Raw genomic sequence first — 15,801 nt, forward strand, 5'->3', positions numbered from 1 at the left:
AAGTATACCGGTGTCCTCAGCCAACCTGTTGGAATTAGTCTCTTACATTAAGAGCTTCAGTTCGGGAAGGGTTAGCACGAACATACAGCACTCACTAGAATCCTCTGTGGCAGAAGGGCCAAGAGGGAAACACCAGAGCTTGAGGATTTGGAGTGGGCATTCTGTGCAGGCTCTGTGCTGGGGCTTTCACAGATGTCCTTCTCCCACCCCGACTCCCCAGGCCCTGGAAGAGGGCCTCGTGATCCCTGGTGCTCTGACTCACGACACCGAGGCCCCGGAGGTTCAGTGACATGGCCAGCCAGCCGGCCAGCCCAGACTGCTGTGGTGTCCCCCTGTCAGCCCTCTCGATGTCTTCCAGGGAGCCCTGGAAGGGATCTGACCCTTGTGGCCTCCCCACCATGCCATCTCCCGAATCCTGACCACTCAGGCCCCTCAGCTCCTTTTCTCCATCTGGTATTCTTCCCTCCTACCCTTTCTGCACACTGAGGTTTCTCTAAAAGCACACATGGGATTACCGAGTCCCTCCCACCCTTGAACCCTTCCATGGCTCTGACTGTTGCCTATCTCCATAACCCACCCACCTCCATACCCCACCCACCTACCCAAATCAGGAGAAGGTCCAAAATCTTAATCCTAACCCATTCCCTAATGGCCTGGCCCGCTAACTTCTTTGGCCTCGGCTCTCAGTAGAGTCCCTACCTTGGGCATCTGCGCACCAGTGAAGTGGAACAGGGGGTAGTTCCTTGAGCCCCAGACAGCCTCTTGCCCCTGAACCTCTGTCCCTGCTATTCCCTCTGCCTGGCATGTTCCCTGTTTTGTCTCCCCACTTCCCAACCCTGTCATCCATTTAAGGGTCCAGGAAGCAGGGAGGCACTGCCTTGACCACCCCATCAGGGCACTTACCATGATGCTGTATCTTCTCAGCCCATTCACTCATCAGAACACTCCTGACCAACAGACCACCAGCTTTCTTCAACTTTGCTTGTGCCTAGTACCTTGCCTGGTAGAGAGGAGACACAGTATAGAAGTGACACGTGCCGGGGACAGGATTCAAATCCCGACTGGCCTGACTCTTTCATGAGGTGCTGCGGTATCGCCTGTATGTCCTTTCTTCTGCCTTCCTTTCTGTGTTTACGGGGGCCTGCTGATTCCTTCCTGACTTCTTTTCCTGGTTGAAGGGCTGCTGCTGTTTTATGAAGCAGAGAAAATTGCTAGTACACTCCTGGAAGCCTTAGGAAAGAAAGCGCCACTGCCTACCCAGCAGTGGGGGGAGGCAAATCCTGAGGGAAGAAGAGTGTGGGTGATTTGCCTCCAGGTCTTTCTTGGTACCTTGGAGAACAAAAGACATTTTGTAGCTCAAACACAGCCAGGGAGTGATTTATAATTAAGGCTCCACATCTCCTTTCAGAGAGGGCTTGCTCTTTTCTCTCTGGATGTTTTTATTCTCAGGAGCTATGTTTGCTCCTCTGAGGCCAGGCTCCAAGCCAAGCCCCTCAGTGGCCCTCGGAGGGACAGAGTCCTCTGCTGCGACGTCCGGTGTGCCCCAGCTGTGGGAGCAGCTGCCGCACTCCTTGAACAGGTGCTGTCTCTGGCTTTTGGTAATTGACTCTCTTGGTGCGTCCTAGCCACCGTTGGCGACAAGAACAACAAGACGGGTCATGAAGGCAGTGAAATGGGCCCTCTGAAACAAATTTGCAAATGTTTGGACTGTCGGTCCCTTACCCCCTGAGTTCAAAAAACCTAGCGATTAGAAGTCAGACCTTAATGGGTTTAAATGCTCACTCTAACCATTTGACGTCCAACTACTGTCTAAAGCCTCTCTGTGCCTCAGTTCCCCGTCTGCAATTTGGGGATAATACCTACCTCTTGGGTTGGCTGTGGCTGTGAGGATTAGACAAATTAATATGTGAAAAGCTTCCGGCACCATGCTGAGCCTGTGGTACATGGAGGACTTGTTTTACCGACTTCCTTAGGCTCTGCTAATGAAGACATGCTGCTTAATTACACAGATTCTAATTGGGACCACATTTCCCTAAAGAAATCTGTTTATTAGGTGCCCATATGCTATTTGCACATAACTACAACTTTTATATTTTCTAATTTCCAAAATAGTATGTTCATTGTAAAAATTAGGAAATACAGGTAAACACAGAAAGAAAGAGAAAAATCCTTGGCGATCATATGGCCAGCTGTGAACATTTGGCATATGTTCCTTCTAGCATGGTGTTCCTGGGTATGGGTGTATACAGCAGATTAGTAATTTAAAACAAAAAGTTACGGACTACTGTCTGTAACATATTGTAACATACTGTGTGTGTACACTTCTTAGGTTCTTGTACACAATTTGGGATGGCTTTGTGGAATTCTTTTGTACCGTTGTAGCTTCCTTTATCTGGTTGCTGGAGGTAAAAAAAAAAAAAAAAATTTGCTTGGTTTTGTACACTAGGCACATTTTTAAAGGTTCTGGGTGGCTATGACCATCCCAAGCCATTAAGGGCTTGCATTTGACCAATGGCTATCACTGTGTTACTCTTTCTGTTCTTCAATTTCTTGATTCCAGCAAAGTGTAACATTTCCTGGTAAGAGTAAGGCATTAAGCTGTTCAACCCCATTCCAACAGGCATTAACACATCTTGAAAAGCAGGATGATTTTTGCTTATGGGATAACTTCCCCGGAGTGGGGAGAAAGTAGTACAGGCTTGGCTCATTGGCAAAGGAGGACCCATTGCCGCAGGTCCTGGGGGGAGAGGATTTCGGCTGGCAGAGGACTAGAACCGGTGAATGGTTTCATTTGTCCCAGATCTGGAGTCTTTAGCTTGGCAAGGAGGTTTGCATTGAGATTCTGATTAGCTAGGTCACCAGGCACAAGTAGGCCTGGGAGACTAGCCCCCTGTAAAGTTACTGGCTCGTTTTCACAGAGCAGACTCATAGGAAGACAGGCTGCAGGGAGATCTCACTGAAAACTTGGGGGATGGTTATAGTGAAATAAATGAATTCCTTTCTAGAGGAAAAATACAGGTAAGAATGGATATGACCAGAATAATGGGGCCCTATCTAGAAACCAGAAGATTCAGGTAAAGGCTAATTGTGAAATGCATTTTCTTTTTCTTTATCTTATGCCTCTAGATCACCTTTCATTACAGAATTACTTAAGACAGAGACTTACTATATCGATTCTGTAAATATTAGACTGGCCATTTTGTTTTGTTTTACTCACTTCTTGAACTTGGTAGTTTGGGTAGTGAATCTGCCTTGGGTATAGGCTGGCCTTAGCTGCTGGCTTTTGGAACACATCTGGCAGGCAGCAGAGAACCCCCAGGATTTTTGGCTCCAAAGACCTTGGCTTGCATACGAATTTAGGGAACATTTCCAGTGATTGTCCTTGAAGTTTTATTCACACGCCAGAGGACGCTGTTAGCTTGAGCCATGGTTGGTCTGGCTAGAGCTCCACATCTCAAGCCCACCCAGTCAACCTCTCAAGGGGTAAATAGGTCAGTCACCATTATGGGTCCCAGAATAACGTAGCTGCGTCCCTACTTGCACCCTCCTAATACTGTAACATTGAAATGGTTTTGCAGTGAGCCTCATTCAGAGAAGTCCTGTGACTGTCTGCTGTGGGCTGCTGGGTGAGCACAAGGACATGTCCTTGTCTCCCAGGCCACACAAGCTACAGGGCCAGGAGAGGAGCACAGGGTGTCCCAGAGTGTCATTTACAACCCGTAGTCCATTGACAATGTGGAGCAGCTCGGAGCGTCCTACGAATAATGTAGCAGATGTCTGTCTTGGTCCAGACTCAGGCAGCCTAGAATAACATTTTGTATATTTCCTTAGGCTCACCTTAATTCTCAGAAATACCAAGTCCTCAGGCCCAACGTTTCAGCCGGAGGCCCCGATGCCCAGTCTGGGAGTCCCTTCCTGCCCTTCTCACATCGGCTCTGTCAGTGCCCGGCTCTGAGAACTCTAGGCAGAATGCCCTCAGATACCAGGGCTTTCACTGGAGTCTCAGGGGTTGGAAGGATTCTCTCTTATGTTCATTCCCATAAGGTCCTTCTCTCTGTCCTCAAACCCTCCTCTTCTCTCTCTAAGACACCCAGTATTACTGCCTCAGTGGCCTTGGACATCTGAGCTCAGAAGGGAAGTGCTCACACACACATACACACACACACACACACACACACACACACACACACACACCCTTCCTCTGGGCAAGGAAAAACAGTCTCCTCTCAGTTTACATTTTTTAAAGTAAAGAAGGGGAAATGGGGAGAAAACACAAATTTTTACTGTAACAGTGATCTTTCCATTAAAAAGCCATTACATTTTCCACTTCAAAACTGACTCTCAAGGTCTTTAGAGACAAGATAAGATGTAGAGCCCCTCATTTTTTCTAAGTAGGAGGTGGCAGTGAGGGGTTAGTAAGAGGTTCCGGTTCTCCGAACAAGTAAGGGTTAATATCAAGGCCCCAGTAGTTTCAGTTCCTCAGCCTTTCATTAGCGACACAAATGAAAGGGATTTCTGTCAACACTGAAAGTATTCAAACTCCACTTGGGAGGTATTTACTAATAAACAATATTTCTTTCCCATGGGAACACAACTAAATCTCTAGTTAACCCAAACTTTTGGGTCTCAGGATCCCTTCACACTCTTACAAAATACTGAGGACCCCCCAAGGGCTTCTGCTCATGGGGGTTGCATCTATTAACAATGTGTTAGAAATTAAAATGCGTGTTAGAAATTAAAATGCAAACGTTTAAAAATTAATTCAGGCATAAAAACACGGTTATCATAAATAGGTGCTTTATGAAAAATAACTGTATTTTCCAAAACAAACAAACAGAAAAAGTGGAGTGACACTTTTTTTGGTGGGGGGGGGCAGTCTTTTTAATGGTTAAAGAGAAGACAGGTGGATCCTCGTATCTGCTTCTGTGTTAAGTCTGTTGTGATTTTTTGAAATCTAGGAAGAAAATCTAGCTTCATGTAGATGTGCTGTTGGGGAAAAGGAGGACTTGGTGGGCCCCCGAAAGGGTCTCAGGGAACACTCAGCGGATCATGGGTCACTTTGAGAACTGCTGTACTAGATACGTCACTAGCTAGATAAGTCACTAGGGTGTGGTAGGTTTTAAATGAAAGATTGGCTTGGAGAATTTGAGTAAATTATGGGTCAGATCAGTCTCTTATGAACAGATGAACCCGTTATGGAATATAGAAAGTATTTGTTTTTACGGTTTTTGTACTTACTGTACATTCTCTTTTCTGTGAGCTCATTGAGGGTACATAGGAGGTCCTCAAAGAGCATTTAGTGGATTGAAGTGAAACATTAAAATCCATAGCAAGGACTCTCTCCTTATAAAATGTTTATGAGATGCTCTGCCGTATGACTTTCTTCAGTTTCCATTCCACCATATGAGTTGGCAAACTTTTTCTATAAAAGAAAGTAAATATTTTAGTCTTTGTGGGTCATCCCGTCTCTGTTGTGACTACTAATCTTATTGAATATATAAACAAATGGGTGTGGTTTTGTCCCAATAAAACTTTATTTATAAAAATAGGTGATAGATTGGATTTGGCCCAAGGATTATAGATTGCCTACTCCTGCTATAATTATACATTACAGTCATAGCCTTGAAACTAATTTTCCCTAAGTCCCCAGTGATTGGCCAGGAAAAAATTAAGTTAGTGATGTTCAAGGAGAAACACACACACACACACACACACACGAGTTAAATTTCTTCATTTTAATTTTATGACACATTTGGAATAGTCAGTTTCTAGTGGCACTGGCTGTGGGATAGCTAATGAATCTGGGCCTGTCCTCCAAAAGAAAGGCTGAGTGTGGTCAAGTTGGAAGTGTAGAGCGTTGATTTCAAGAGCTGAAGAGGACAGATGATGAGCAGTTTGATTGCTGTAGGGTTTTTCTTTCTTTCTTTTTTCCCTTTCCTGGGTGCTCATTAAGTTTCTAAGAGATCCAGAGCCAATTTTCATGTTTCTCCTTAGCTGGTTTAATAATTTTGAAGTACAGTCCCGTACGTCCAAATCCAATAGAGGCAGTAACTAGAAGTGCTTCAAAATCATGGGTATGGTGTCTTATGCCTTTCCTGTTGCCCTCCCTCCTTACAGAAATACAAAGAGTATGAGAAAGACGTTGCCATAGAAGAAATTGACGGCCTCCAACTGGTGAAAAAGCTGGCAAAGAACATGGAAGAGATGTTTCACAAAAAGTCGGAAGCCGTGCGGGTAAGTGTCTCTGGTTTCTACTCTGTGTTGCCCAAAGACACGGAGGTACCTTCAGACGACTGGCATTGATGATTCCAGCTCTCAAAGATCAGCGTTGCCTCAGCTGTTCTGGTAACACTTTATTTCTTTAGTTAGCCAGCAAGAGCAGTTAGTAGGGGCACAAATGCCCTTTCTGGATAGGGTGCAGGTGCCAGTTTTCATCTTATAATCTTATGCCTCCAGTGGAAGTGCCACCAAGTATACAGCCTCAGAGGATGGCTTGTGACTGTGTGATATGTTCGCTCATTGCCAAAAGTCATTCAAAGGTACATTGTGGTTCGACTAAGCAACTATAAAAAATGTAAGCCATGATTGCCAAAATGTGGAGATGAGAATTCAATGGAATGAATGAGTCCAGATGAAGCTGGAGGTTCTCCTCACCTCTTTCGGAATATTATTATAATTGTGATGAATGTCTTCTCCAGCAGGAGCTCCCTGAAATTTCATATTGTCAGCAGGATGAATCCAAATGTATCTTTTTGGATTTACAAGATGGCGTCCAACTCTGTTCCTTCTTGTCCACTAAATGGTGCGTCTTAGGTTCTTGCTTTAGAACACGTGAATGTCATAACATCCCACATTTGTGCCACATTGGCACAGGAGTATGGGAAAGAATTGGAATCTGAAGAGTTCTTGATTTCTAACCTTTGGTCTGCTTACCTTTCAGTTTCAGTAGTTAGCACTTTGCCGTAAATGGCCACTTCCTACGTGAGCTTCTCTCACAATTCATTGGCCCAGCAAAATTTCCACATGTTATTTCTGCTTTGGGCCTGACAGTGCCACATATCTGCTTGTCTCCAAAATATTTTTGTGCTATTTTGATTCAGGGGAGGAGGGTTGTAGTTTAGTAGTTAAGAGTGTGAATCTGGCCTGGGTTCAGTACCTGTCTTGGTCACGTTCTGAGCTTTGACCTTCAGTAAAACTGCCCTGCGTGCCTCAGTTTCCTCATGTGTAAATGGGAAGAACACATAGGCTGTGGGACGATCAAATAGTCAGGATTTCGAGCTACTTAGTACAGATCCTGGCACCTACGCAGTGCTCAGTGAATGACAGCTTCATACTGTCGCTATGATTATTAACCAAATAAGTTGAGACGTTTTGGGGGGATCTCTGAAGTATCTTAGAAGAAAAAAAAAAAACTTATTTGCTGTAGAAATACTGCTCTGACAGCCAGCCCTGGTCACTTCATGGTGATTCCTGTGTGGTGTCCCTATGTCTCTACCTTAAAGCAAGTGATAATCCTTTTTTTTTTTTTTTTTTGTAAGGAATCATTTGTTTTATTTTTTAGAGAGAGAGAGAGAGAGAGAGAGAGTGGAAAGACAGAGGGAGAGGGAGAGAGAATCTCAAGAAGACTCCCTTTTGACCACAGAGCCCCAAGCAGGGCTCGAACCCGTGATCCCAAGATCAGGGGCCCGAGATCAGGACCTGAGTCAAAACCAAGAGTCAGGTGCTTAACTCACTCTGCCACTCAGGGGCCCCAAAGCGAGTGATATTCTTTACAGACACGGTCGCCATTCATATTTAACACTCAGAACCTGAAATTAAAATGCAACAGCTGCCCCCCCCCGCCGAAACCCACCATAATTACTATTTTCTACTTATAACATGAACGCCCCTTTGGTGGAACTTTAGGAATATACTGAAAAATGTCAAACAGAAAAATATCACCTGAAAGTCAGGCTTGTGTTCTTGTGTTTCTTTCCTTCTAGTTTTTTTAAATTTGCAAGTCTATGCGTGTCCTTGGGTGTTTTTCTTTTTCAAATTTGCAGGTGCGTTGCCTGTTTGCTTTCCTGTCCAGCTTCTTTCCACTTCTCTACACCATTGCAGTGGGAGCTGCTCTTGGCATCACTCTAGTGAATGATTTTCTTAAATGGCTGCATCCCCTTCCAGTCTATGGGTGTGTCATGAAGGATTCGACTGTTCCTCCAAATATGGATATTTAAGTTGTTTGCAAGTCTTGATATAAATAATGCGGTGAATCTTCTTGTGTATTAATAATAGATCAAATGACTCAGCACCACTACCTTTGGTGTTCCTCTAAGGATTTTCCGTGCACTCTCTTGTCCTTAGAACAGCCCCCAGAGGGAGGGATTATATTATTCCACTTTTACAAAAAAAGGTGAGAGAGGCAGAAGTTAAGTCGCTTCTCCAGGGTCACATGGGGAGTGAGGGACAGGCTCCAGGCACAGGGACCCAAGTCCACATTTCATCACTGGCGTGCTCTCAGCATCCTGCAGGGTAATCCCTGAGTGCAGAAGCCAGTTCAGAGACTTGCTAACCTCATCTTCCCAGCTCTTTCTGCATGCAAGGACGTTTCTCCCCAGATCAGGTCCTGCCGACTCCCAGTTCCTCCAGCAGCAGGGACAGGTGAGGGCTCATTTGCCTGAATCCTCCCCCCCAAATTGAAATGTTTTATTTTGTTTTCAATACTCGTAACAATGTTGTCAAATTGAGGGAAGGAAATGCTATTTTTGTTTCAACTTGGGTTTTCTTGTGAATCACAGAACTTTAGAGCAGAAAAGGACACAAATTTCCTTAGTTTCTGCCTCTGCAGTTGACAGATGAGGAAGCCTCCAGACCTGGCATTCCAGCGTGGGGTGGGGGTGGGACTTATGCAACACAGCAGGATGACATAGAGGTCCAGCCAGCACCAGAATGTGGACTTGGCGCTCAGAGGCAGGGGGCCCACGTGGCAGCTGAAAGGTTGTTGAGAAGAGCTAAGGGGCCAGTGGACCTCTTTTCCTCATTTACCTCTGTGGACATGCTAGGAGGAGCAGGAGATTAACTACCCTGTGCTTAGTGAGTCTCGATGCACCAGGTCCTGTGCTAAGTAAGCACTCTGTATATGTTATCTCATTTTGCCCAGGCATCCTCCCTGGCAGGGAGATGCTGTTCCTGTATCATGGGCTTAGAGATGAGCATGCAGGCTTGGCAGGGGGGAGTCACTGGCCCAAGTCACATGGGCAGGCTCAGGGGTATTCCTTTTGCCCCCCACAGGTAGGATTACGGTGCCTCTGAGTGTATCTGTGCCAAGTGTTTTGCACAGGGACTGGCGAATGGTAAGCTTTCGTAAGTGTTTGCTCTTACATTGCTGGTGAAGGGAACTTACAGTTTGTAAGTATTTCATAATGAGAGAGTCTTAAAGCTTTAAAAAGCTTCAAGGATGATGACAGGAAGGAACTTAATTTTGAAACCTTTTGTTTGAAGTTCATGATGTTAAAAAGAAAAATGATATGGTTGGTGCAGTTCCTTGAGAAGGAAAAAAAAAGGTGCTTTATTTAGATTGAAATGTACCCAGACTGAAGGCATCCAGGTTCTCTGAACTGTGTATTTTAAGGTAGATGTATGAGGGCCTTTGGAAACACAGTTGATGCCATAAAATCTGGGTTAACTGGTCCAGGGGTATGTGGCACTCCCTGCTCCCAGTCTTTAAGTGGGAAAGAGGGCGTGTATGTCAAGTTGGGGTTTGGTTTGGAGGCAGTTTTGCTGTTGAGATGGACCTGGTCCCATTGTGGGCCAGGCAACGCTACTGGCAACACTCATGCACCCTGTGGCACTGGGAATGAGAGGAGGTGGCCACGGAGAGACCCCCTGGATGTTGCTTTATGTGGAGGCCAAGGAATAGTGGGTGTGACTGTTTTTCATACGATAATGAGACCTCAACTAGGAAAGGTTGGTCTTTGCCCCTGGGATTGGTGAGCTTTTGAAGAGCAAACACTTCAAGTGAACATTTGCCATTTGGGTTTTCAGTGGAGTCCTGATTGGCTGCATGGCACTAGAGTGGACCACAGTGCACCGGGGCCTTTCCTGTCCCATCCCATGCCTCCCACGGAGTAGGTGCCCCTTTCTCAAATGGCCCAAGAAAAGAATGGAGTTTAGAATTTGCACCATCATTCTGATGCCCCAGAAATCCTGTACTGCAGCTTCCATCCCAGCAGCCCGAGTCAGGTCGGAGGTCCTAGTGCCTTCCTGGCCATGCCTGATCCAGTGCCAAGGGCTCACCGGCGGTGGGTGCGTGGGAGGACTCGGGAACACGCATGAGAAAGAAAGAACTGGCTGACAAACAACATGGATGGTTAAAATTTCCGTGGATGTCTATAAAATATTTATGAGACTGGCAGTTGCGATTTAGAAAGTGACTCTAACTGCTCCGGTCTGTGAAGGTCGGTGCAGTTAGCCCATCACTGCTGGGAGAGGGAGCAGGACTAGTGATGTGGCCCATCCAAGCCTGTCATCTCTTGGCTGTGAAACAATGTTGATCTTTTCTCTGTCTCTTCTGGCTTGATTTCATCATTTCCCCCATCACTTTTCCCAAGTGATTAGTCGAATCAGAGTGATTTTTATCATACTCATCCCCTGTTTGAATTACTCTTCACTATGCAATTATCCTATCACAGAAGGTCCTATTTTCTCCCTGTCAGATGTCTGGAGTAAATGTGAAACCCAAAGTGGCCTGCCCATTACATAACCTCTGTCATCTGGTTGGTAATGGACTATATGTAACTTTTTTTTTCCTAGCCTAGCAAATTACAAATAACCTTAGCTTCCATAATTGCCATTAACATAATGGTGCCATCATCATGGTAGCATGTCTTAACTAATATTTTTTAGCACTTTTTAATGCCATTGGTGGTTTAAATAATTTTTTCACACCCACTCAGAGGGTTGACGTGCAGGTTATTTTAACTTAAAAGCCAGATTGGGGGCGGGGGTGACACAGCGATGCTGTCATTTGCTTGTGTGCAGGATATTTGTGCCCAAAGCATTCTCTCCCACCTTCTTTGTTGGAAAATATTCATGCTTACCAAGCCCTCCATTGATGTTGCCGAGCAGTTTATCAAGTTTGAAGTCCCCACAAATGGACAAGAAATGGATTCAGTTTGCTTTTTAGTTCATTAACATTTCAAGGAAGACAGTCCACATGCTGGACAAGGAGGAAGTAATGCCCATTATTCTCCTCCAGCAGCGGACCCCTGCGGCGGGGGGTGGGGGGGTGGGGGGGAGGGGGAAGACACCCTCATTCCTAAGTGACACCTGGAAATGCTCAACTTGGTGACCAGTCAGAGCTCATCTGAAATATTGATGGGAGGCACATTTGACCCAGCTCCCCTTCCTCCCGAGTTGCTGATGATTCGAGGGGAGTGAGAAGCCAAAAGACGTGCCTTCTGTGGTGCCGTTATATGGACAGGCTGCCCTAGCATTTCCTGTCTTTAAAATCCAGTCCTCCAGGGGCGCCTGGGTGGCTCAGTGGGTTAAAGCCTCTGCCTTCGGCTCGGGTCGTGATCCCAGGGTCCTGGGATCGAGCCCCGCATCTGGCTCTCTGCTCAGCAGAGAGTCTGCTTCCTCCTATCTCTCTCTGCCTGCTTCTCTGCCTGCTTCTCTGCCTACTTGTGATCTCTGTCAAATAAATAAATAAAATCTTAAAAAAAAAAAAAATCCAGTCCTCCACTGGGAGTAGCACACACCATTACACAGCTGACAGGATCATCAGCCCGGGGAGCTCTGAATGAGCACAGACAAACCTGCAGGTGGAGAAGAATCTGAAGGGAGGCGTTCTGCATAACTGTGGGCATCTCTGATTCCAGGCATATACTTTTAGGACTGATTCCAACACAGCCGGGGGATGTCGTGATCCCGTGATTGCGGAATTGTCCGTATAATCGAGATGAGCAGCCCTACCAGAAAGAAGTAGATAAGCCTGGAAATAACAAACAGAAGGACTTTGGAGAGTGTATAAATGTATCCTAGTACTCTCTAGAGTGGCTTTCTAAGAATGAGTTTTCCAGAATGGTGATTGCCTTCTATCTTGTGGAACAGATTGGGGGCAGGCACACTGCCTTCGTTGCACCGACCTTGGCCAGAATTATAGCCTCCTTCCAGCTTCAAAGTTGTTCCCACTTTTGGGGCCGGGAGCCCATACACAGGGCTTTCACTGCCACGCTGGACAGAGTTCAGGCCTCCACAAACTTAAACACATCTCAGGCACAGAGAGAGGATTATAGGATGCTATCTATTTGGGTAGCTGATCAGGTAAAACATGAAGTATTTCATTTGCCATTCAGGTTCCTCTTCTCTCCCAAACAATTAATGAGAAATGTCGAAAAGAACAAATTTTCTGGGGGACTATGAAAAGACACCAAACTCGACTTGGCCCTAAACTTTGTAAGCCAAGAGTCTGTTGTTTTCCAACCTTGGATAAGAGTATGGAGTACATTTTGATCATGCTTTCACGCTCAGTCCTGTAAATAATCTGGTTTTACTTACTTTCCGATTTACATTGATAAAATGATAAATCAGGTACTTGAAAAAAGAGTGTTTTGCTTAAAAATAAATGTCCTTGCTTCTTGGGAAAAGCTGAGAGAGACCAGATTATATATTAGGTTTCTCTCCTCTCCTATAGCTACCTGCTGTTGGCCGCCGAGCCGATTCCCATTATAGCTGTACTGTGGGAAGTAATTGCTGTTGTACAGTAATTCAATTTCGGTGCATTCACGCATCGGTTCACCGATAGGGGTTTATCTGTACAAACCTGGGACTTGAAAGCTTTTTATCGAGAAATTCCACATGCCGCAAGACGTTTTTCCTAGGTAACGAATATCAGTATTTGCATTTAATAAACATTTACCTTCTCAGAAAAATGGATGTCTTCCCCCTGCAGAAGAGATTTACACCAATCTTCCAGAAAGCTAGAGGGTACTATTAAAGTAACTTTCTCTGGCTGTTTTTCGACTGGTGTGTGTCTACATATGTATGACTATAAAACACGTCTACGTCTTTATGTAAATATACCCAGTGAAACATGGAGAGCAGGAGGCACTCCAGGAAAGCATGATCGGTACCAAACATATATGTGATAGAAGAGATTAAGGGTGACGGAGAGTCTATGAATACTTCCAGCTTCAAAACTCATCTGTACCCGCAGGCGTGGTGGAAATTGTTGGTGAGGAATATTTTCAAAAGGATACCCATTAAGTTAGAAATGAAGTCAACCATTTTGTTGGTAAATTTCTAAAGTAAGGGAAGGTTCTTAAGACAGCTGGTTCTTCCTGTATACAAGGACTCTTGGAGCCTGAGGACTCTTCGGATACTCAGTCCAGAAGGAGCTGTGGAAGTCTTGGAAGACAATGTTCCTAGCTTTGCTAGGAGGGCCTTCAGTTCTCAGCCAGTTGAGGCGACTGGACACATCCAGAAGACGTTTCTGCCTTTGTTCATTTCTCATCTCATTCAGAGTTTCATAACATGTTCCCTGAAAGAGAAGTCAATTTGAGACAGTAAAAACAGTGTTTTAAGTCACAAATGAAAAGACTTTTATTTTATTATGTTGCTGTATCTTCTGGCCTATTTGCTTTTCGCCCTTCCCTCTGTCCTTCTGTTCCTTCCCTTTGTTTCTTCCTCCTCCCCTCCCCTCTCTTTCCCTCCCTCCTCCCTCTCCTCTCCCTTTCTTCCCTCCCCTCCCCTCCCTTCTCCTCTCCTCCCCTTCCCCTCCCTTCCTTTCCCTTTCATTCCCTTCCATCCCCTTCCCTTCCCTCCCCTTCCTTCGGCTTCCCCCCCTCCCCTCCCCTCTCCTTCCCTCTCCTCTCCTCCTTCCTTCCCTCCCTCCCCTCTCCTTCCCTTCCTTCCTTCTGCAAACTGGGTTGCAAAACCCCATACATATGTGTAAGAAAATTTACAGCAGAAACCTCAAACCAGAAGAAACTTAAAAAATAGCACTGATCTGGATTCACCAGTTTTATGAGGTCAGGGAACCATTCTTGGTTAATGGGTGAGATCACAACCTCCAGGAACCCCGTGGGTGGTCTTCTTGGGTTTCCCTCCAGAAGGGGTTGGGTTTCCTCTAACAAAGGTTAGATTGTATCCACCGGAGCCTCATCTCAGGCCCACAGGGCTGTTCTCCCACCTACACTGAGAGTGATTACTCGCCTGCCTCCTGGGGGGAATGAGCTTCTGCTAAGAGAAGGGAGAACTTCTGGACATTTCGTAGGGGACATTTTATCTCCTGTCTCCTCAAGCCTGTCCCGTCAGCCTTGTGCTTAAGTTGGATTGGCTTTGTGAACCATATACGGGCTTTCCTGCTTACTCTGCGCCTGTTGGCCTGTAGAGGGAGTTCTTCTTTGTGGGCGAGCCACTGTACCAAAGGCTTGCTAGCTTCATGGTTATTTGTCTCATTTTTAACTGTTTGGCTAAAATCTCTCCATTTTTAAAGCTTTGTAGAAGACTTAGTTTTGGATTTTCTGTGTAACTCACTTCACCCTTATTTGCTTTGTTTTAGTTTTTGTTTTCCCTGATTATACATATTCATTGTTTTTTTTTTAAACCTTAAGTTCTATAACAATTGTTTATTATAAAGGCAAACCCTGATCCATATTCATTGCAAAAGAAAGAAGAATGTGCAGAAAATGATAAAGGAGAAAGTGAAGATCACAGCATCAAGAGGTATTAAAAGGCACTTGACATTTAAAAAAAATTTTTTTTTTAAGATTTTATTTATTTGACGGACAGAGATCACAAGTAGGCAGAGAGGCAGGCAGAGGAGGGTGGCAGGCAGGCTCCCTGCTGAGCAGAGAGCCTGATGTGGGGCTCGATCCCAGGACCCTGAGATCATGACCTGAGCCGCAGGCAGAGGCTTAACCCACTGGGCCACCCAGGCACCCCGGCACTTGACATTTTTAAGTGCTGTTTCTTTTTAAACATCATAGTTTCTATTTTTCCAGATATCTTTTCTATTTGTGCATATGTGTATACACACACACACACACACACACACACACACACACATATATATATATAAACTTCTAAAACATTGGATTATTCTTGTAACCAGTCAACTGATTTTTACAAAACTAATTTTATATGTTGTGGACATCATTCCACATCAGTGAATATATATAGTTCTGTTATTTTTCATGACTATAGAATAGTCTGCATTCTGGTTGTTCCAATCAAGAAATTCTCTTTTGGTGACCATTGATATTATTTACGGTGTTTCGCTATGAAAAGCAATGATGTGGAAAACTCTTTTAGAGAAATTTGGCCGTTTATGTGATGCATGTATTAGGACATATTCCTAGGAATAAAAAGAAGGCTTTTGGCATCCTTTCCAGCTTGTCCTCCAGACAGCATCCCCCTGTGAGGCTGGAGAGGCTCTCTTTCTTCACTGTCCTCTCTGACATTTGGCCATTACTTTTGATTTTTGTCAGTCTTACAGGCACAGAGTAGTATCTCATTTTATTTGTTTTCTTTAATTGCTTACTGTTAGCATGGTGGATCTTTTCTGGCTCCGCATCTATGCTGTAACAAGGTTTGTGGCAAATTATACCACGTCTTAGAGCATTATTGTCACAACACAGAGACGGTCTAGTTGCTGGGCCCCCAGCACACCTCAAAGACAGGTGTGGGCTCAGGAACTCACTTGGACACACTCGGAGGGCCCTCCCTACCCCTTCTGTCTTCCTTCCTGGACGGTATCCTTTTTTTTTTTTTTTTTTTAAGATTTTATTTATTTATTTGACAGAGAGAAAGATCACAAGT

General features: G+C 45.0%; 1 protein-coding gene across 1 annotated transcript in view; it reads left to right on the top strand.

Moving 5' to 3' along the window:
* LOC111144138 (calcium voltage-gated channel auxiliary subunit alpha2delta 3) overlaps positions 1-15,801 on the top strand; it is an 868,443-nt gene that overhangs the window by 176,175 nt on the left and 676,467 nt on the right. The window contains exon 3 of the mRNA XM_022498297.1: positions 6,118-6,234. Coding sequence (XP_022354005.1) covers positions 6,118-6,234 — 117 coding nt within the window. The remainder of the gene's footprint in view (positions 1-6,117; positions 6,235-15,801) is intronic.

The sequence above is a fragment of the Enhydra lutris genome, unplaced genomic scaffold (assembly GCF_002288905.1).
Source record: "Enhydra lutris kenyoni isolate GAN:26980312 unplaced genomic scaffold, ASM228890v2 scaffoldscaffold10, whole genome shotgun sequence".
Classification (NCBI taxonomy): domain Eukaryota; kingdom Metazoa; phylum Chordata; class Mammalia; order Carnivora; family Mustelidae; genus Enhydra; species Enhydra lutris.